Consider the following 22124-nt stretch of genomic DNA (forward strand, 5'->3'; position numbering starts at 1 on the left):
TTTAAGCAATGTGTAGTTATAAGTATCGGAACCAGGATGCCTTGCCTTTCCTATGTTTCATCACTCACACCTGACATTCCTTTTTTTCAGATGGACAGCTTTCCTGGTGATTCTAACAGGCACTTACATATTCCAACTACTGCTTAACTGCTATTGCATACACCTGGTTTTATAATGTTTAGTTTGATTGAATTTCTATGTTCTGAGATCATGCGATTTGAAATGGAGCTAAAAGAATTACAAGTGAATATTAATGTTGAACCAAGTCAAACTTCAAAATATGGTATTTGACTGAAGTGTGACTCTTAGAAAGGCTGTTAGCTCTTTTAACTCTCTTTTTTTTTTTTTTTTTTTCCCCACTTAGGGCCACACCTGCAGCAGATGGAAGTTCCCAGGCTAGGGGTCTAATCAGAGTTGCAGCTGCTGGCCTACTCCACAGCCACAGCAACACCAGGTCCAATCCACATCCACAGAAATGCCGGATCCTTAACCCACTAAGGGAGGCCAGGGATCAAACCCGCATCCTCATGGACACTAGTTGGGTTCTTACTAGTGAGCCACGAAAGGAGCTCCAAGTAAGACCATTGGCTCTTTTAATTCTTGATTTGTCTAATGCCAAGCACCTAATGCTGATGATACAATAAAGACATTTTAAAGCACAAAAAAGTATCATGACCTGCTAGCCACAGTTTTTAACAGCAGGTAGGGACTTCTGGACTTGAGAGAAAACTGTAACCCAGGACAAGCCAATGAGAGGTTTACTCCTTGAGCTCATGGAGTTGAGCAGACCTCCTTGCCCAGTTCTGACCTACTCCCAGGGCCCAGCTCGCCACCTGCTGGGAATTGCTCTACGACCTGAGGACTCTCTGACAGGTCTCATATGCCCTGGAACAGTGTTAACCACACCTAGACATCCTGAAAGGTACAGATAACTAAAGTCCTGCAAATGTCCTCACACCAAATTTTAGCTAGTAATTTCTCCCACTAAAAAAAAAAAAAACAGACTCATTTTACATTTGATGGTTTCTTCTCTCCTCTGGTCATTGGGTTGCAGAAGGATGGTAACGTGGTGAAAGAACTCTGTGAGGAAAGAGCTGTCTGCATCATTCATAGTAGATTTTCCCACAAGTTAGCAGTTACCAGCTCTTTTTGCTGGAGGTTTTGCTGGAGTGCTGCCACATGACAGTGAACCAAGATGTCTGGGTCCTTTATTACTGACCAAACAGGAACAACCAAAAGACCGCTGGTATCTTTCAGCCTCAAACACCTATTTTGCTGACACCCATCTTCCTGAGACCCCCTTTGAACAAAAGGAGGGCAAGGGAAGTAGCTGTAGACGTCTTTCAATGATGGCCCTGAATGTGATTTGATACTTTTTTTTTTTTTTTTTTTTTTTTTTTGTCTTTTTAGGGGCACACCCACAGCATGTGGAAGTTCCCGGGCTAGGGGTCAAATCAGAGCTGCAGCTGCTGGCCTACACCACAGCCACAGTCACAGCAATCCCAGATCCAAAACACGTCTGCAACCTATACCAGAGCTCATAGCAACACTGGATCCTTAACCCACTGAGAGGCCAGGGATCAAACCTGTGTCCTCATGGATGCTAATCAGATTTGTTTCTGCTGAGCCATGATGGGAATGCCCATGATACTTGATACTTTTTGATGAAAGTCATGATTAGAATTTCATGATATCTAAATGCAACTTATTTGATACAGTGGCTGTGGGGTCTAAATAATATCCCCCAACCTCAGAAGAAGCCAGTTCCCCCCCCCATCAAAATTCATATGTTGAAATCCTACCCTTCAATAGGATGGTCTTAGGAGGCGGGGCCTTTGGGAGGTAATTAGGCTTAGATGAGGTCATAAGGGTAGCCAGAGAGCACCCACCCTCTGCCCTGTTCTTGGCCATTCAGATACAACAAGAAGTTGACAGTTTGCAATCCAGAAGAGAACTGTCACCAGAACCTGACCATGTTGCCATCCCAATCTCAGATTTCCAGCCTATAAGAAATAAGTTTTTGTTGTCTATAAGCCACTCAGTCTACAGTATATTGTCAGGGCAGCGCAAATGGACTAAGACGATGACCCTGCTTGAAAGTAGGGTCTTCACAGATGTGATCAAGGTAAGAACTGAGATGTGATCATACTGGATTAGAGTGGGCCCGAGAGCCAATCATTGTTGTTCTTATAAGAAAAGAAGAGGACACAAAAGACCCAGAGAGGACAAGGCCACGTGAAGATGGAAGCTGAGATTGGGGAGATGCAGCTGCTAGTCAAGGAAGCCCAAAGATTACCAGGAACCACCAGAAGCTGCAAGAGGTGAGGAAAAATTCTTCCCTGGAGACGTTAAAGGGACTATGACCCTGCCAATTCCTTGACTTTGGACTTGTTGTAGCCTCCAGAATGGTGAAAGAATCAAATTTCTGTTGTTTTAAGCCAAGTTTCTGGTTATTGGTTATAGCAGCCTTTGGAAACGAATGTAGTGTCCTAAGACTGTTTCTTTGGCATAAAGTTCATATTTTTAACAAAATGAAAGTGGAATAATGAGACACTGCTATCTCTTTACACGATTCCTTGATTAGTTTCATTAATAATAAGACTAGCTCTGATAGGATTTTGTGTATTGAGATGAAGTGAAATCGAGCCAAAAGGCCCAGGAATAGGGAATTCTGATTTGTAGTTTTATGGATGGAATTTTATTAGTTTGGTCTGACAAATCACCTTTCATTTTAGAGTGAGGCTTTGCCCTCTTAGCCAAATGGTGACATACTTACTAGTAACCGTTTTACAAGATGAAAAGACAAAAACTGGCTCTATGTTGTCTTAACCACTAAAATGGAATCCGGGTCACAAAATATTATAAGGTACCAGAGTAAAAAAATACTCTCCTCACATCTTCAGTTAGTTAAGGAACTCTCAAAAAGATTTAGTTCTAGATTAAAATGGAAAATTTCATTTTCATTAAATGTAGAAGGAAAGAGGGCAGAGTTTTATGTTTTAAGATAATAGAATCAGGCCAACAGGAAGAGTTTTGCAAGGCAAAGACTGTTATCTTCTCCCCTTTTATTGCACACATCAAAGACAGCTGCTTCAGATGAACAGGTAACTTGGACGAGGTAAAGAGGGTGTGAAATATTTCCATATTCACTTCACCAGAGCTCGGTCCATAATGCATTCTAGTTAAGTGCTTCTTGCGGGCAAGTCACACTTGGACCCTAGGTAAGCACACATAACTAGGTGGTCCTCAGTTTTAACAAGACCTATGCACAGGTCCCTTTATCATGCTTAGATGTGCTAATAAATTACTCATCTCTATGTGCAAAGCCATTTAAAATATTTTCCTTGGAAGATAAGATTATTTACCACCAGTGAATATCTTGCTACAGTTGCTACTTATCTAAGGCTGATGTCCAGCCTGAGTCCAGATTCAGACAAAAGCACAGACTTTCAAGGGTTGAGTAGAACATTTATTTTTCTGAACCAAAGAATTTTGCCAAATGCTTTAAGGGGGTGTGGCATATTACTTAATTATTTTGAAATGATTTAACTGTAGCTTTGCAGTCTAAGCATTATACTCTTAGTGTTTACTGATTTATATACTAAAGTATTTGATTAAATCTTTTTGTTCTCAAGAGGGCAAAAATATATATTATTTAAAGGGAATTTGTTGTTATTTTTCTGATCAAATATCAAAGAAAATTTAGGCTATTTACCCCAAATTAAGGCACAATATCTCAAGCTGGAGGAAAAGAAAGCTCTAGACAAAGTTCTTAAGAAACTATTTGCTAGCAGTGCCTGCAACTAGCAGGTCAACTACTTTCAGCAAGTCATCTAATCTCACTTTTTTAACTTACAGATGATCTCTGAAGTTCTTCTTCAGTTTAAATCTCTTTGATAAATAGTAAGGGAACAAATGCTCTAAAATTGATCTTTAAATTTATACTAATATGACTAGCCTGTACACTTTAGCTAAAACCTTCATAAATATTTGAACAAATGTCTAGAAAACATATATATTTCTAGGTTATTTCTGCATAGTTTTATTAAGCCACTGGTTTGATTATATGTCAAAGAAGCTGTGCAGCATGATAGATAGGATATATATATATGTGTGTGTGTGTGTGTGTGTGTGTATATATGTATATGAATAGTTTCTAAATAAAGTGATATCAGATAGGGAAATGTGTGCTTTGTTATACATAATGAAATCCATTTACTCATTTCTTTTTATGTAAAATTTAAAAAGGTTCTCTCTGAACCAAGGATACACATTGTAATTATTTTCCTTGGATTCAAATGGCTAACATTCATTAATATTATTTTAAGCAGATCAGGGATTATGCTCCCTTTTAAAAAATAGCTTTTATTATATTTTTAAGAAGTAATATTAATTATAGATATCAGAGTTGGTTGAAAAAGTTAAGGTCAGAACGAGGTATATGACTTGTTCTCAATGAATTCTAAATATATAGACATTAAAAATTGTCTGGCACAAAAGTGATGAAGGAATCACTACCTTTGTGTTTTTTTACCTTGATGTTTTTCTATAAAAACAAGTACTGCCCACTTGGATACATTTCAAATACTTCTTTGATAGCTGAGAATTTGTCAAATTTCAATAAAGATAAGGAAAAGGTAACAATCATACTCCACCAGCCCATCCAGTTCTGCTTTCTTCTATGTGCTCCTGGGTCTAAAATGAAAAAGAAAATTACATAAAACTTAGTATTAGAAGGACACATTTTCCTACATATAGTCTGGACACTTGAACAAGTCAAGCTCCGTGGTTAGAGTGTCCTATTACTAGTCAACTAACTTCACATTTTAGTTGAAGACGACTATATCCAAAATCTTAAACAGCACTATTGCACACACCTGGGTAATCTAAGGGCTGTATCTTTTTACAAAACATTTATAATTCGGATTAAATTTTCCATGAGGCAATGACTGGAATTATGACATTATCTATGGCGGCCTAGCGCAAGACAAACATTTGTTGTTATGTATGTTAAAAAGGCATTTCACAGTGGAGTTTAGGTTAATTTTTTTTTCTCTCTCAATTTAATGAAGTAGCTAGGAATCTTTAAATTTGCATTGAATCTTATCTTGGTATATATTTTAGTGTAGTACACAATCATTTATTAAACAAATACTTAGTAAGCCTAAAAGAATGAATAGGTTTTTCTAGACAAACAATTAGAGGAAGAACATTCTATGTAGAATGAACAGTTTAGAGACCAGGCCAGCTTAGAAAACCGCAGGTGGTTCAGTATGGCTGAGTGGAGGGTGACTGATTGTGGGAAAGAGAAGATGGGGGAAAATGAAGAGGGATCAGCAAGATCTTGGAGAAAACTTTATGCCACCCTAGGAAGTTTGGATTTCTGTTTCAGGCAAATCCTTTGAAAGATTTCAGTATTACAATTTGAAAAATATAATTGTGAACATGATACAGAGAATGGATTAGAAGTAAGAGGGAAGCAGAAACATCAATGAGAAGGCTAATGCAATGTTTGGGAAAAGGACCCAAATCTAGGTAGTGGTAGGGAGGATGGAGCAGAGAAAATGTAGCCAGAGATACATAAAAGGTCAAATCCTCAGAATAAATTTGTGGGGCAAGTGGTAATTGAAATATCTACTATTAGATGAAAATCACCTGGGAGAGTAATAGATCATTATGACAGAGACTGCTAAGATAATTAGCAAGCATTTCCTCTTTTTGCTAGGACTACAGGTACCTGGGCTACATTTTCCAGGCCCCCTTCCAGTTGGATGTGGTCACATGATAAGTTCTAACCCATGGTGTGTGCCCAAAAGTGACTCATGCTACTTCTACACCTAACCCATAAAACCCTCTTAGATATGATCCTCCATTCTTTTTTCCATCCCTCCAGATGGATGTTGATGATCAGGTTTGAATAACCTTGGAATGCCCTTAGAAGCCACTGGATGAAGATCACAGAAATGTTATCAACCTGAGTTCCTGAATGACTGCATGGAGAAGAGCACCCCATCCCCCACTCTCACCATTCCCCACTTACCAGGACTCACTATTGGATGGTTACATGAATGTGCAAAGTTTCTACTGTATTAAACCACTGAATTTTTGGAGGGGTTTTGTTGTTGTTACTGTTATAGCAGTTAGCCTATCTTGCAAATACATTAACTTGGAGAATAATAAGATTTCTAAAGAAGTCAAAAGAGGAAAAGCTGGAAAGGAAAAGAACAGTCAGTAAAGTAGAAAGAGAACTATATGAGAGTGTACTGTCATAAAAAGAAAGGGAATAATAAATTTTAAAAATATAGTTTGGTTTGTCTCCTATAGGGATAGGCCAGTATCTCAGAGAGAACTGGTTAAGACAAGACTTGATAGTGAAACTTTTTGGATTCATTACTTTTAGCTATTAAGAGAAAATTAATTTTAATTCTCTTTTCATAGAAGAAAGAATAATACGAAAAGTTTTGCCCCCAAACCACAAACATATCGTACTAATATAGTCATATTACAAGTAACTATTGCCAGTTTCCTTTGCCTCTTTGTTTTGGGTATGACTCCCAACATGAATAAAATGTTGCTAAATCTCTTAATCTTAAATATTATTTGTTCTCAAAATACACACACACACACACACACACACACACACACACACCAGTCATGAGTATAACAGTTGCTGGAAAATTCAACTCTATTGTTCTTAAATATGAAAATATATTCCATGCACTTATCATGCTATTTTGAAACAGAGCTTGTTTTGAAATTCTAAGGTTAGTCAAACCTGATATTCTAAACTTAATTGCTGATTTTGGCCATAAAGTTAAAGTTTATGTTCCAGGGAATTCCACATATTGAATGAGCATCCTATGTTCTGTCAGTTTGGATTAAGTTGTCTCAGATTTGATAAATCAGAATTTCAAATTCCAAAGCAATCACAGTTTTTAATGCCTAGTTTTAAGGGCTAAAAGTTGTATCTAAATGACCAGTCTTCCAGTTGTAAACTAATAAAATGAAAGCAGTAATTCCCAGTATATAGAATTAAATGAAAATGTTAAAAGCATATTCATCCAAAGCTGACTAATCAAACCAATGGTTTTTAATTAACTAGAACAATCAAATTTATTCTATCTTTTTTTGCCTATAATACTGCACTAAAGCCAAAAATCTCTCTGCTTTGTATATCAAACTATAAATAAGATAAAAATAAGCTTCTAGCATATTCCATCAGAATTAGTCAAGCTTCGTACAGACACAGTAGTGATTTAAAAATATTTTTAGTCTGAGTAATGTTGACTATTATAGTCCTGATGTATTTCCAAACAGATTCATACGACTTTTTTCTTGCAAAACATAATGTCCTAATTTCTAGATGGAATTTAGTGTTTTACTCTGATTGCTTTGTGCTTTTTTTCTTACTTTATAAAATAGGTTTAGTCTATATTTGGTTTAATGAACATTTCTTCATAATTAGATGTCTCATGAAATGTACCCATCAAATTTCCTATTTAAAGAAAACATTTTGTATTTCATAGTCTCTAACGTAAGTACTTATGAACAGGCCTATTTTGAAGCTTTTTGATTGGTGAAGTAGTTTTCTGACTCATTATTTCAACAGATTATGTTTGGGTTTGAGCAATAAAAACAATTAAAACTCAACAATATATCTGTACTTAATTTTTAAGTTTTTTACTCCCTAAAATTAGTATAGCATGGAACACTCTCCTAAGATAACAGGATAGCAGAATAATTTGATCTATGTCATATTCTCAGTTATCTATTTTTAATTTTAAACTGGGAGTATTTGGCTTTCCTTTGATAATATTCATTTACTTTGGAAATTTTTTTTTTTAAGATTTTATGGCCATACCCACATGGAAGTTCCTGGGCCAGGAATTGAATCTGAGCCACAGCTGTGAACTGTGCCACAGCTGCAGCAACACTAGATTCTTTAACCCACTGCATTGGGCTGGGGATCAAACCTGCACCTCCAAAGGGACCCAAGCTACTGCAGTTGGATTCTTAACCCACTGTGCCATGGTGGGAACTTCTACTTTGGAATTTTTATTTTTCATTTTTGATATTGAATAGAACTTGTTTCCATTTGCATTTTTCCTCTGTTTCTTTTGAATAGAACACATCTATTTCCCTTAATAGACCCATCTTATTTCATCTTCATTATTTTGCATTTTTTTGACTGCCAATCTTGTAATCTAAAAAGGATGAATTTCCATCCTAATTCAGAACAAGATGTCTTATTTTAGCAATGTCACATTGTTTCATTTAGTCTTTTTCTCTATTCAATTTCAATGCTAAAGTCACTCAAGAAAACAAGAGGTACCTTATTTATTTAATCAAAATAATAAACCTGTGAATAGAGAAGGTTAGTTTTTGTAAAGCAATGAAGAGTTGAATACAGTAATTCTGCTTCATAATATAAAATCTTACCCATAAATATGTCCCCACTCTTGTACTTTCAGCTTCAGAAATATACCTCTGTGGTTTTGAGATAGCCTACCTTTGGACAGTTCCATGTCTGCCAGTCTTCCCTGAAATCACATATAGATAAGACTGAAACATTCTGGATTCTTTTCAGCCACTGCAAACATATTCGGTCATCAGTAACCCATGTGAACCAGCTGAAATAATAATCACTGAAAATAAATCAAAATAGACAATCACAACCATAAATCAATATCACAATCAAATAATTTTTTAATTTGTGTTTTCTAAACAATGTATTTTATTATACTGAAATATGTTTCCATAGATAAGAAAGGCAAAACTTAACTTTCTCTACAGAGAAAGTTTAAATATACCTGCTGACTTTTTTAGAGAGTATCCATAAGAGTGTGTTCATTTAAAAGATTTATTTTATACTTGAGTTTTCTCCTCATTTGGGATTTTTTATATCTTAGGGAAAATTTTCAGGCCCAAGGCCAAAGTTACTGGTCGATCTAGAGGGGAAAAAGCATTAAACTGGCTCTTTTGCAGAGGTAAACTAAAGCTCTCACTTTTTAACTAGTTGAAAGAGAGCCAGGTGGGTAAAACACCATCTTTCTTTCCAGGCAGGTTTACGTTGGAAGCCAAGTTTTAGCTGGGACCATAGTCAGGGGTTGAAATTCAGGTTAGTATAATAATCAAAGATGATATAGGCAAAGCCAAAGTTGATGTCAATGAGTGGCAGCGATATTACTTGGCTCTGAGGGTGAACTTGTGGTTAGAGAACAACAAAGTCAATGAACTACAGAATTTTGGATGTTGATGTAAAAGGAATCAAGGAGCCAGAGGGGTCTCTGGCTTTATCTCCTACAGTTATACTACCTTAGGCTAATTACTTAATATATCTTTGCCTATGTTTCTATATAAAATGGGAGTAATAAGATTACCAGTTTTAAAGTTTGCAGTAAAGATTTGCTGAGAATGCTTAAAGTGTTATGAACCATGCTTGCTATTTAGTGAGCGCTCAAAAAAATGTCAGCTATTGCTATTGTATAGTTAGTACTGTACAGATGCTCAGGCAAGGCTTGGGACTCCTTATAGGATGCTCTATCATCCAAAGGATAAGTGACACACACAAAAAACCTGATGTTTTTGTGGGTTTATTTTGGGTTCTTTTTGCTTTTTAGGGCCACTACCTCAGCATATGGAGGTTCCCAGGCTAGGGGTCAAATCAGAGCTGTGGCTGCTGGCCTACATCACAGCCACAGCAATGTCAGATCCAAGCTGCATCTGCGAACTACACCACAGCTCACAGCAACGCCTGATCCTTAACCCACTGCAAGGTCAGGGATGGAACCTATGTCCTCATGGATTCGTTTTGGCTGAGCCATGATGGGAACTCCCAGAAAACCAGATGTATCTACTCAAGTTTTCACCAACTAGATTAGGGTGGGGAATAATGGATAATTTTTAAGATTTTTTATTTTTTATCTAAGAGTGGATTCTCTTTGACAAAGCCCAGCAAAGACCTCTGATGAAGTTCTTTTTCCTATTACTGTTCAATCATCTAGCCTTGGCTGACTCCTTCTTGAGGCAGGGGGAGAGGAGTCAGGTCTTGGACTGCTAGGGTTTGGAAAGGCATAAAGAGGCCCTTCAAGGAGGGCTTGGGGTCCTCCCTGCCTCATCCACTTTGACCAGAATGACCAGGGCTAATCCAACAAGATCTGCATAGGGCACCATGCTGGCAAAGTAAGAACACTTCTATCCCTGTCTGCCTGCAATTAATCCCCAAACAGATAACTCTGCTACCAGATCACCTCAAATAGACTGCATCCTACTGAAAAATGTTAATATTTAGAGAGGGTTGGCTTATCTCCTCCTGTTTGTCATGCGCGTGTGATAAGCATGATCCACAAACACAGGGGAGGAGAAAAAGTAGGCCAGACATGAAAAAAGCCAGGCTGAGGACATACATGAATTTTACTACCAACCTGTTTGATCCTAGCTTACATTTACACATCTAAGGGAAGTATCACTTAGAGCACCATGGCCGTCTTTTTTTTTTTTTTTTTTTTTTTTGGTCTTTTTAGGGCCATACCTGCAGCATATGGAGGTCCCCAGGCTAGGGATAAAATCAGAGCTGTAGCTGCTGGCCTATACCACAGCCACAGCAATGCCAGATCCAAGACATCTGTGACCTGCATCATAGCTCAAGGCAACGCCAGATCCTTAACCCACTGAACTGGACCAGGGATCAAACCTGAATCCTCATGGATACTAGTCAGATTCGTTTCTTCTAAGCCATGATGGGAACTCCTTTTATTATATATTTTTTAATTTTTATATGTATGAAAAGAGATAATATATTCAAATCAACTTAAGAAACCTATAAGTGAATTTTAATTTGTTATGTATTTAACTCTACATGCTAGTTTTATTTATTTTTGCTGTAGTGTATACTTCATAAACTTGTTAGAAAAGAAATGGAGACACTGGTTAAGAAATTTCAGTATTAATTGTTGGTGTGAATGGAAGTTGGTGGAGCCACTTTGAAAAATGGTATTCAGGTTCTTCAAAAAATGGAAAATAGAGTTGCCATATGATCCTGCAATCCCACTCCTGGGTATAAATCCAGAGAAAACTGTAATTCAAAAAGATACATTGCAGCTCTATTTACAATAGACAAGACATGGAAACAACCTAAATGTACATCAACAGATAAATGGATAAAGAAGTTGTAGTATATATACACAATGGAATATTACTCAGCCATAACAAAGAGTTGAACAATGCCATTTGCAGGAACACCGATGGACCCAGAGATTATCTCACTAAGTGAAGTAAGTCAGAAAGAGAAAGACTTCTACAATATGATATCACTTAGATGGGGAATCTACAAATATAACACAAATGAACTTGTCTGTGAAACAGAAACAGACTCACAGACATAGAGAACAAACTTGTGGTTGCCAGTGGTGGGAGGGAGGTGTGGAGGAGGGATGGATTTGGAGTTTGGGATTAGCAGATGCAAACTATTATATATAGAATGAATAAACAACATGCCTACTGTATAGCACAGGGGACTATATCCAATACCCTGTGATAAATCATAATAGAAAAGAATATAAAAAAGAATGTATCATTGCATCACTCTGCTATACAGTAGAAATTAAGAAACATTGTAAATCTACTATATTTCAATAAAATAAATTTTAAATCAGGAAATTTCAGTGTTAAAATTCAGTTTAAAAGGTGGGAAGCATCAGAGATTGACATACCTTGAGGCTATCATTGCTGGAACTGGCACTTCTCTTGGACCTACGTGCCCAGGGTAAGAGGTATCGATAATAAATATCCGAACAAAGGGATTCTTAGCTCCAGCCTGTGAAGAAAATGGAGATATAGAAGCTCATAAAATTCCAATTATCACCAACATTTTAAAGACACGGTAGGAATTTAGGCATATTTTTATAAGCTAATAATGTTAAGTATATTACTTTTGAAAAGATTCTAATTATAACATGATCAGGAATTTCATTGCAGGCCAGTAACAAATATTATGCCAACCAGCGTGAAAACACATATTTTAAGTGATTAATGAGGGAGCTTGGATTCATAGGGAAAAATATTTTGGATATAAAAATGCAGTTCCATAAATGATACTCTGTTTTCTGACTTCGAAGACAGATATTTCCCATTATTGTTGTAATTAGGATAATTATAATAACATTTCTCCATGTGCTAAAGGGAGTGCAGGAGGAGGTTGGTTTTGGGAAAAAAGTGTAAAGAATAAATTGGTCTAGGACAATTACCAAACAATCTTCTAGCTAGTTACATTACTACTGCTATCATGTCCCCCAAGGTAGGAAATTTTCACCCCAAAGTAAAGTGTCACAGGATTTGCACTTTTCTTGCTTTGTGCTTTTGGTGCCAGTATATGCTCTAAATTTACATAACTGCATAGTTCATGCCCAGACAGCTTCTTAGAGTTCCTCTTATGTTACCACAGAAAAAGAGAATCTTCTAATTGTCAAACAATTGAAATTCACGAAATTTAGGTATAAGGTCTTAAATGGCTCCAAGCTTTTTGCCTTTGTCTAAGGAATTGTCCAGGTTTTCCTCAGACCTCCATGTTTTACTCTGAGGTTTAGATGGACTTTCTGCTTCTTTCAAGTTGTCTCACTTCTCAATTCAATGTCAGATGTTTCAGCAACTTCAGCCTTCAAAGAAACATGAGAATTTGGGTCCCAACTTCTCTGCCAGTAACTGTCAGTTACCCTCAGTTCTGAGTTTCTTCATCTCTTCCTGCTCCCTACAACCTTCTAAAGATCCAAGTTCTTTTACATCTTTTGGGTTCCAAGTATCACACCTCTCATTTCCAAAAATCTCCAGCTTTCAGACTTTATACACAGCCCTTGAAGGATCTCCTGCCTAAACCCTTATTTCCTACCCATTGCCTTCTCTCAAATGACTTTAACATAAATTTTAGACTATCTGGAATTTCTATTTCTCTCACTATGGCCCCTTTGGCTTGCTTTGGAATCCACTTATGTGCATGCACATCCATCCCATCTTTATCAAATGTAGGGTCCCATTGTATCCATCTATTACACTGTTCTCCTTGGCAAGTAAAAACAAGAGTGACTTAAGAACAAAGAACTATATTCTAAAATCATTTCCACTCCTTTTATAGGAGAATTTCTGATCTTAGCTCCTTTCAGATTTCTTGTCTAAATTAAATTAGGACACCACATTTCTTCACTCGGATCTGGTCACTTTTCTCTTGGGTATACAGATAGCCTCTCTTGAGACATGGGGCTGCATGTGAAGTATGTAAGATAAGAATTCTAGGATGTTTATACAAGGAAGTTTGGGCTCACGCCATCTCTAATTCCCTCAAAGAAGAACCTCGCCTCATAAACTAAATCTACCTTGGATGTCCAGAAAAGACCATAACTCACTCCTCCTTTTACCCGACAGGGACATCACATTCGACATGTTAATTTCCCATTCTAGTTCGCATTTACATGAGAATTCAAGAGGGAATTGCAAAGCAGAACTTTACCCTGAATTTGGAGCTTGAAATATGAAAAAATTAAAATTAAGTTAAGCTGTTTTTCCTCCATGATCTAGACCATATGTTTTTCAAAGACTCTGCAATGGATTTTGCAGAGACGACTTCATCCAGCACAACCAGATGTCCAAAGGAACAGATGTCCACATAAATAATAGAGCACAGTACAATGTTTGCCTTACAATGCACAAGGATAAAAAGCTCTCCAAACTTGTTGATCCCACCTCTATTCATGGTTTGGTTGCTCATTTTGACACCAGGGAAATGGAAGCACCTACTAAAAATATTCCACATACCTTTGGGTATGGAATATTTATTGTTCTTGGATATTGTTCATCACCATAATAGGAATAGGCAATAACTGGTATCTCTGTATCATTAAATTCTGCATATGCCAAAAATCTTCCATTAGGAGACCACCAGAGAGCATATTTTGTAGCAAGCATTTCCTCTGAAAAATAAATACTAGCATATCAATTATAATTATGACTTACTCTTAAAATCATTGTAAATACTTGAAAATACATTGTATACAGCCACTTATTAACCAAAATTATTTATTTTATGTAGATGTGGCATATGTCATACTTCGGTTATCAAAAGAGAGATAATCTAGGTTTAGAGGAATAATTTAACCTTATATCCCATATCAGGAACTGACATTAGTCAGAAATGTACTTTTTAAAACAAATAATAAAAATCTTAACAAAAATTTATTTTTCCTTTTAGGGCAGCTTCTCACTTTTACAGTCACCTACACTAGCCAAAACAAGGAGAACTGTAATTATACTCCTGAGTGACATAAATTTGAAAGCTGACTTTCTCTCCTGGGAGTATTAAAAAAAAAAAAAAGTTGATTCAGTTATATGTCTTTTAATAAAGGCAAGGACTAGAAGACCTTTTAAAGTCCAATTAAGTCCTACATGACCCAGAAAGAGGACACAATCTACAAGAGTATCTAATACTAAGAATATTTTCCTGTAAAATAATATAGACAGTTAGCTTTGGGAAAAAAAGATTTATTTCGCAAGAGAAAAACAAACCTGAGAAAATGTACTAATACAACATCTAAGGACCATATACTTCTTGGAATATAAATTATTACTACTACTTTGTAATGTTCATGAAGATAAATTCTACCAGTCTGATAACAAGATTTTGTTCTTTTAGAACATGCATGTGCTGTTCATAACCTGATAACACCTTTCAGAAATGCCAACATTCATCTCAGTAACATATCGCTCATGGAAATGTTACTAGATGTGTGTGGTTATTTTCAATTAAAAGACTAATGGCAGCAGTAAAAAAAGAATACAGTGTACCTTCATAAACCCAGTCTGGGATTCCATTAAATATTTTATTTTCTTTTCCATTATATGTTATTTGAAAAGGTGGGTCTTCTGGTCTTTGTTTCAGGTAGATGTTGTTTTGATAGACATATGCCTAGAAGTGGTGGTAAGTTAGTTAATAAGAAGAAATTTCATAAGAAATATGATAAAGCCTGCATATTTGTGTTAATTAGTCACCTAGTACCTTTAAAAGGAGTGATAATCCAGATACAAAAAGACTCACAACTAAGATATCATTTTAATAGATCAAAACCCCAAACGATTCACGTTAACATGATTTTTAATGTAACATAAACAGCATTATTTTAAAACCTATCTATTAAATAAAGAATAAAGTCTGCTATTATTTTAGTTGCTTTTTTCCCCAAACAAATAATTATGTAAATTGACAGAAAGTCAAATAAATCTCTGAATATTAATAGCTAGCCAGATCTAATCTTTATTTAGAGTCCTTAAATAAGAGCTTGGACAAAATTTCATGTTGTCTGAAGCTAGTCTGGGAAACTTGTGAAAACCATATTTTTCCTGAGCTTTCTGGCACAACGCATTCTGGCTGAGTATAAGGATAAAGTTTTTGACTGCGATATTTAAAGAAGTCTATCCATGAGCTTGAGATTTTGCGGAATTCTCAGATGGGTTTCAATTTATCAAAACTCTTCCCGTTTTTAACCACTGAAATAGTCATGAATGTATTTTTTTTTTCTTTCAGGCAGGGAAATTTAACAAAGGCCAAATTCAAATGGCTCCTCTTTTATTTAAATGATTAAACACTTCTATAATTTAAACACTTACTAATTTACTCCCAACAGGAGACCAGCACAAATACTGAATTGGACGAGGAAGCTCATTTCTTGTTATAAATTCTCTAGAAGAAAAGAAATAAAGAAAATAAATAAATATATAAACTTTACTTTTCAATGCAAATAATAGGTTTAAAAAGAAAATAAACAAACATAAAAACAAAGGATCATTTTCTCTGCTTCTTCTAAACCTAATGGAAAGAATATGACAACCTGGGGCTGCACATGGGGTGGTAGTTCCAATTCTTCACTACACTAGTTACTTACAGGTCATTTGCCTTCTTTGGATCTCAGTTTTCTGACCTTTTATATTGAGATGAAGTGATTAAAGATTTATAGACGGAGAAAGTGGGACAGTCTCTATAAAGTACCAAATGGAACCCCCCTCATCTTATAGAAAATAAACTTGAGGTTAAAGAAATGATAGGACTTTTAAAAAATCATGTTGCTAGTTCTTGGCAGAACCCTCATTACACTCAAGTCTTTTAACCCTCAGGACTGTAAAATTTATACATACCAGGCTGAGATGGTCGCTGAAGTGCCTTCCAGCTCTGAAATGCTATAATTGTGCTGAAGTTTAATATGTACTCTTCCACATTTTCATTCACAACCCCCCTTTCTGTGAATGCATATGCATTTCAAATTTTGGAGAATAAGATGCCATTTGACAATCTCCCCAGGGATCTGACTTGAAATCAGAAAAGGAAAGGAACATCTGATCTCAAGCTAAACTGAAAAACAGATCATATACTGGGCAGTATGCCTTGGCTTGAAAGTCCTCCACCCATGGGGAAATTTCAAATATACTATTGGCCAAAAATCTCACTTTGATGCTTGGAGTCGCCCTGCAAATACACAATTGACTGACTCGCACCATGGAGCTTTTGTAGTTCTTCAACAAGAATGCATTCAGATTTTTACAAGAAGCGTTAAAGAGTTGCAGGATGACATGCTCAAATTTTGACTGTTATCTTCTTGAAGATAGTGTTAATAGTTTCATCAAGAATGCTTTCATGGAGATGCAAAACAAGACCTGCCTCCAAGGTAGACTCCTTGTCCGCCCCCCTCCAAAAAAAAAAAAAAAAAAAAAAAATCTTCAGCCTGCACCTAATATATGCTTGACATTTCTACTTTTCCCATTCCTTTAAAGTTTGGACACCTGTGAAGACTTGTAACACAACATTACTCTGATTTAATTTTTTAGGTCAGGCAGTATTAAGCCTAGTAAACAAACAATGAAGGAACAAGGCACTAGGCAGATAAGCTTTGATTGGAGAAAAAAATGATGTCCCTGGAGGAAGGAGATCATTGGTGCTGCAGTGGGAGTCCTGATTGCTAGAGGGTGATTTATGAGCATCAGGCCCCTGGAAGGTCCAGAACAGATCAAAATATGAGGGCACAGGCAAAAGAATAACCCAGAAGAGAAGACGTTTGTGCCTGGTTTACAATTCTGTCTCAAACGACTGTCCAGGTTACCTGTAATTCTGCCATAGGGTTCTATATACCATGGAATTATTTATGTGATCATGCAGTCAGTGCCAAGATGACAACCTCAGGGCACAGCCTCTTCATGGCTAGCAAGTCGCCATAGCTGCCACTGTCTATGTTTTCTTAGTAATTAGCAGATTGAGAGAAAGTGGAGGAGGGTGTTTTATAAAGGCAGTCATCTCTGCAGTGTTCCTTCATTTGCTTGAAACCAGAACTATCTTCATTTTCTCTGTGGTATATTTTAATAAAATCCTCACACGCATATAGAAGACTTGGAATTAGTAATATTCAGTCTTACCTTGAATCTCAACAAATTTATCATTCTTCACTCCCTAAATTATGGTATAATTTACCTAACAAAAAACCAATCTGGGAAGTTAGACAGTGGTGCAGGAAAACAGACAATGGTTTGATTAGATTCACTGCACAAAAGTTAAATATTTAAAGTTATTCTAGACCATAAACCTCATACAAACTATAATTTAATTATTACCGGTGCCATCTTTTTGGTGAACCTCCTCCATACAGGTAGGATTTCAAAATGATTAAAAAGAAAAACAAGGAAAGGATTAAAGCCTTAGGAAGTTCTCCTGAAAGTGTGACATTTCCACTTTACTACTCTAAAGGTTTCCTGAGAGCAGGTTTGGTGCCTCAAGCTCATTTGTGGCTCCCCTCATGTGCTTTTCACCAGTAGGTGCTCAAAAAACACATGTTGAATCTGGTAACAATGTGGATACAGAGAAGAGAAAAACTCAGAACGCATAGATCTACATTACAAGGCAGTTCCTATCAATTTGACAGTTTAAGAAGATCAGAATTATTCTTTTCTAAACATTTAAAAGAAGCGCAGATAGTTTTTTTTTAAAAAAACAATTTTGTGCTCCTGCTAGACAAAAGAAGAAATAGACCATAAGATTTTTCAATACCTCTTCAAGCCATATAATTATTTTCCCTTTTATATAACAGCAAATAGGATATCACATTAAGATGAGTAACTAAACCACTGCATTGTCCATATTTAGAGTGATTTTTCTAAAGTGCAAATCTGATCACATCATTTCCTATTTAAAACCATTAAGTGATTATTGTCATCAGAAGGAGATTTAAACTCTTAATAGTTTCCTCATTATTATTTGGCCCATGATTTCTGGACTCAACTCCTTCTCAACCTTACACCATCTCCTACCAGTATACATGCCCTCCTCCAATTTCAACTCAGCTGAACTACTTTGAGTTTCTTGAACACTCTGTGCTTCCCTTCCTTTTCGACTTTTACATGTTGTTCCTTTTGCCAGGAATTCTCTTCCCCAGTCCTTTGTCTACCTACTCATTCATTTTTTTTTTCACTTAAACTGTAAATATTTCAGATAATTGGACAAAGAAAATAATGTAAAAGATGAAAATTTAGCCTCTAAATTGAAAATATATTAATATTCTGCATTTTAAAAAACAATTTCTGGGAGTTCCTGTTGTGGCTCAGTGGAGAAGAATCTAACTAGTATCCATGAGGACACAGGTTCAATCCCTGGCCTCACTCAGTGGACTAAGCATCTGGCATTGCCTCATGAGCTGTAATGTAGGTCGAAGACACAGCCTGGATTTGGCATTGCTATGGCTGTGGTGTAGGCCAGGGGCTACAGCTCTGATTCCATGCCTAGCCTGGGAACCTCCATATGCTGCAAGTGTGGCCCTAAAAAGACAAAAAAGAAAAGATTTGTTTAATTTTTTTTTTTTTTTTTTTTTTTTTTTTGTCTTTTTGCCATTTCTTGGGCCGCTCCCGCGGCATATGGAGGTTCCCAGGCTAGGGGTCTAATTGGAGCTGTAGCCACCGGCCTACGCCAGAGCCACAGCAACAAGGGATCCGAGCCAAGTCTGCAACCTTCACCACAGCTCATGGCAACGCCCTGGGTCCTTAACCCACTGAGCAAGGGCAGGTATCGAACCCGCAACCTCATGGTTCCTAGTCGGATTCGTTAACCACTGCTCCACAACAGGAACTCCTAAAATTAATTTAAATTAAATGCTGCTCCCTCCCTTCTGCTTCCTTCCAGCGAGGGACCCACTCTCCCCAAGATTATGTATCATTCCTCTGCATGTTTGTATACCTTTGTACATATATTTACTTATATAAATTATATATTTATAATTTGGTATTCAAAAGTAGGGAAGATGTATTGTATATTAAAATGTAGGATATTAGTCAAATAAGAAGAGGTGAATATACCAAGGAAGTATTTCTTTGAATTTCTTAAGTTTTATGGAGATATATATATATATGTATATATATATATATAACAAAGAGGTAAGAAACTAAGATCAGAAACAATACAGCACAGTCTTAATATCAAATCAGAGACTGGAATGAAAAAAATTCTGCATGAGTTTAAGTAGTGTTAAAGAACAGACATGAAGTTTTACCCATTCCTAAGGTCATAGATGTGATATGTTGCTGTGTAAGAGTATCTCCAAAGCTGTCAGGAAAAAGATAGGCAAAGACAAATCATGATTCTTAAAAAGCTTAGGTCAATAATGTATAACAAATAGATCACTCAATTCAAGGTTCAGAATTATAAAAAGACTTATTTTCACAAGGCACCAGGAAAGACATGTTTCAATTTGAAATGAATCTCATTTAAAGAGTTTTTCTGTGGACTTTTGTGCTGTTCATCCAAATTCCAGAACTAATCTCAGCAGTGATTCAACCCTCACTCCATAAAAAGCATATCCAAAGACATTTCTTAGTATAAAAAGCTTTTCTCTGACACACTCTATCCTAAAAAAATGTTCCCTTTATGCTTTACCTTGATTGAAGTAAAACCACTACAATTTCAAGTCCCATAAGGATTACCCTGCACCTAGATAGTTATTATAATAACACCCTTTACCATTAGTTGAGAGAATTTCATTCAAAATAGAGTTTTGTTGCAAAGTGTTTGCTTTTTCTTTGAGAGTAGTTTTTAAATAATGGAAATTGAAAAAAAATAAATGAGGCATATAGCTTACAATTCCTCCTGGAAAAAAAAAAAAAAAAAGAAGAAGGAAAAGAAACTGCTCTTTTCTCCTGAAGTTTATTTGTATTGTGGTTAGTGAATAAAGCAAGAATTATTTTGGATTCTGTTTCTTAAAGGGCTTTTGAACACTTGGCAAAGAAGTTCCAGCAGGTTAAAATATGTCTTTCTGAAGATCACTGGTGACCAAATCTGGTCCACTGGAAAATAATCAGCTGTCTGAACAACTAGGGAGGGTCAAGCTTGGTTTTTCACTGCATCTTCAGGGAGTTTTACATCTCAAGTAGAATATGAAAAATAACATCTAAAATAAAAGACTCTTGATCAAAAAGTAATTATTAGTAGTTGAATTGGATGGTAAATTCTGCCTGTTTTCCAGCATAAGTAGAAAAAGTAAGGGATTTATCTTTCCTCTACAATTTCCCTTAGGACAGGGAAATTATGTGGAATAACTCCTACACTAGGCTTTCAAAGATAGAGCTTTAAACTCTGGTCTACCAATGACTGTATATTATCTGCCTTGAGCAAGTGAGTTCAATAAGCTATGTCTTGATTTTTCCCTTTTTCAATAATAATAAACATTAACAAGGTTAAAATATGTGAGAATTAACTAACAATTTATGATGTCAAATAGCTTTTTTTCTTATGAATATCAGTGCTCCCCAAAATAAGTTTTTTCCTCAAGAGGAAAGTAGTTTCTACTGCTTAATGATAACCAGACAAGAATGCCAAATTCTGAATTATTTGTATATGTTTATGTTATTCTTTGGGAGCTAAGCTAGAATTGCATTAATTTCTTAAATATTTAGAGATAAAGATAGACTCTTGCATCCTCTTACTTCTATAAAACAGTCTGTGGGCTAGTAAAAGATACAATCAGATAAACCCAAATTAAAGAGTCAATACCTTTGAATAATCACTTTCTAGATATGCAAATTGCCGATCAGGTGACAAACCATAACTTGAAGCATTCACACTTTTCTGAAATTATGAAGAAGTTGATTAGAATACAGAAAAAAATGAGTCACACAAATTTATAGTTCTAAAAGAACATTATGTCACTGATATACTCCCAGTTATACTTTCGAAGCAAAAGTTTAGGAAGTGCCTAATGTATACACAGAATTCACTACACATTTAGAGGATGTGACAAAAAAGATATACTTTGTGATTTCGAGAAGCTTATAATGTTAAACTTGTAAATCAATAGCACACTCAAATTTACAAAGTTTTATAGAAGAGATACAATTTTAACACTGCAAAAGTATTGCAGAAGAGGTGAGAGGCTTATTGGTTGCACAGAGGTGGAGAATATCATCCTTGCTTGACTTTAAAAGGTTATGAGGCTCTTGAGGGCAGAGAAAGTAGGTGGTCTGAGAGTCCAGAATAGGATGTGTCTGTGTACCACAGTACCAGTCTTTGAGTATTTATTGAGCACTGTCCTAAGCACTTTTTAATGTTACTTCATTTGATTCTTATACTAACCCAAGAGGTATTATTATGCCTACTTTACAGAGGAAGAAACTGAGGTACAATGACAATGGTGTATTGTGGAACTTTACCCAAGGCTCCCTAACTAGTGAATGACAGAGCCAGAATCTGAACCTCCATTCGCCTGACTGTAAGAACTGAGTTCATACCTCTTAGCTCACACAATACTAGTTCCACAGAGGAAGAACTATTTTAGATGATTTAGAGAAGGCAAGGATAGTAATCTAGTGTAACTAGAAGAGTCAGAGGAACTGTGGTTAGGGATGGAGCTGAGAAGGCAGATTGGGTCCAGATGAGGTGCTAGGAGTAGACACCATGCCTTGGTCAGTGAAGAGCTGGCAGAGGTTTTTGAGGAAGACAGTGTTGGATACATACCATGGTGGTATTACTCAAAATGGTATATGATTCTCCTGTTTCAATATTATAGAATATGACATTATCATCTGTAGATTGATGAAGATATTCTTGTCCTTTAAACAAG

General features: G+C 36.1%; 1 protein-coding gene across 2 annotated transcripts in view; it reads right to left on the minus strand.

Moving 5' to 3' along the window:
- Positions 1–22124, minus strand: part of FAP (fibroblast activation protein alpha) — a 70977-nt gene that overhangs the window by 31974 nt on the left and 16879 nt on the right. The window contains exons 4-12 of one of the 2 annotated variants that reach the window (XM_005671884.4): positions 22019–22113; positions 21059–21133; positions 19563–19615; positions 15649–15721; positions 14830–14950; positions 13804–13958; positions 11712–11815; positions 8510–8645; positions 4651–4695 (exon numbers count right to left, since the gene is read on the minus strand). In XM_005671884.4, coding sequence (XP_005671941.2) covers positions 4651–4695; positions 8510–8645; positions 11712–11815; positions 13804–13958; positions 14830–14950; positions 15649–15721; positions 19563–19615; positions 21059–21133; positions 22019–22113 — 857 coding nt within the window. Of the gene's footprint in view, positions 1–4650; positions 4696–8509; positions 8646–11711; positions 11816–13803; positions 13959–14829; positions 14951–15648; positions 15722–16173; positions 18029–19562; positions 19616–21058; positions 21134–22018; positions 22114–22124 lie in introns of those variants that run through there. The other variant, XM_085001274.1, reaches the window with a different exon arrangement.

The sequence above is a fragment of the Sus scrofa genome, chromosome 15 (genome assembly GCF_054392235.1).
Source record: "Sus scrofa isolate SSC_HxYL_T2T_F1_AM1 chromosome 15, Sscrofa_HxYL_maternal_Yorkshire_Landrace_v2.0, whole genome shotgun sequence".
In the NCBI taxonomy this organism is placed as follows: domain Eukaryota; kingdom Metazoa; phylum Chordata; class Mammalia; order Artiodactyla; family Suidae; genus Sus; species Sus scrofa.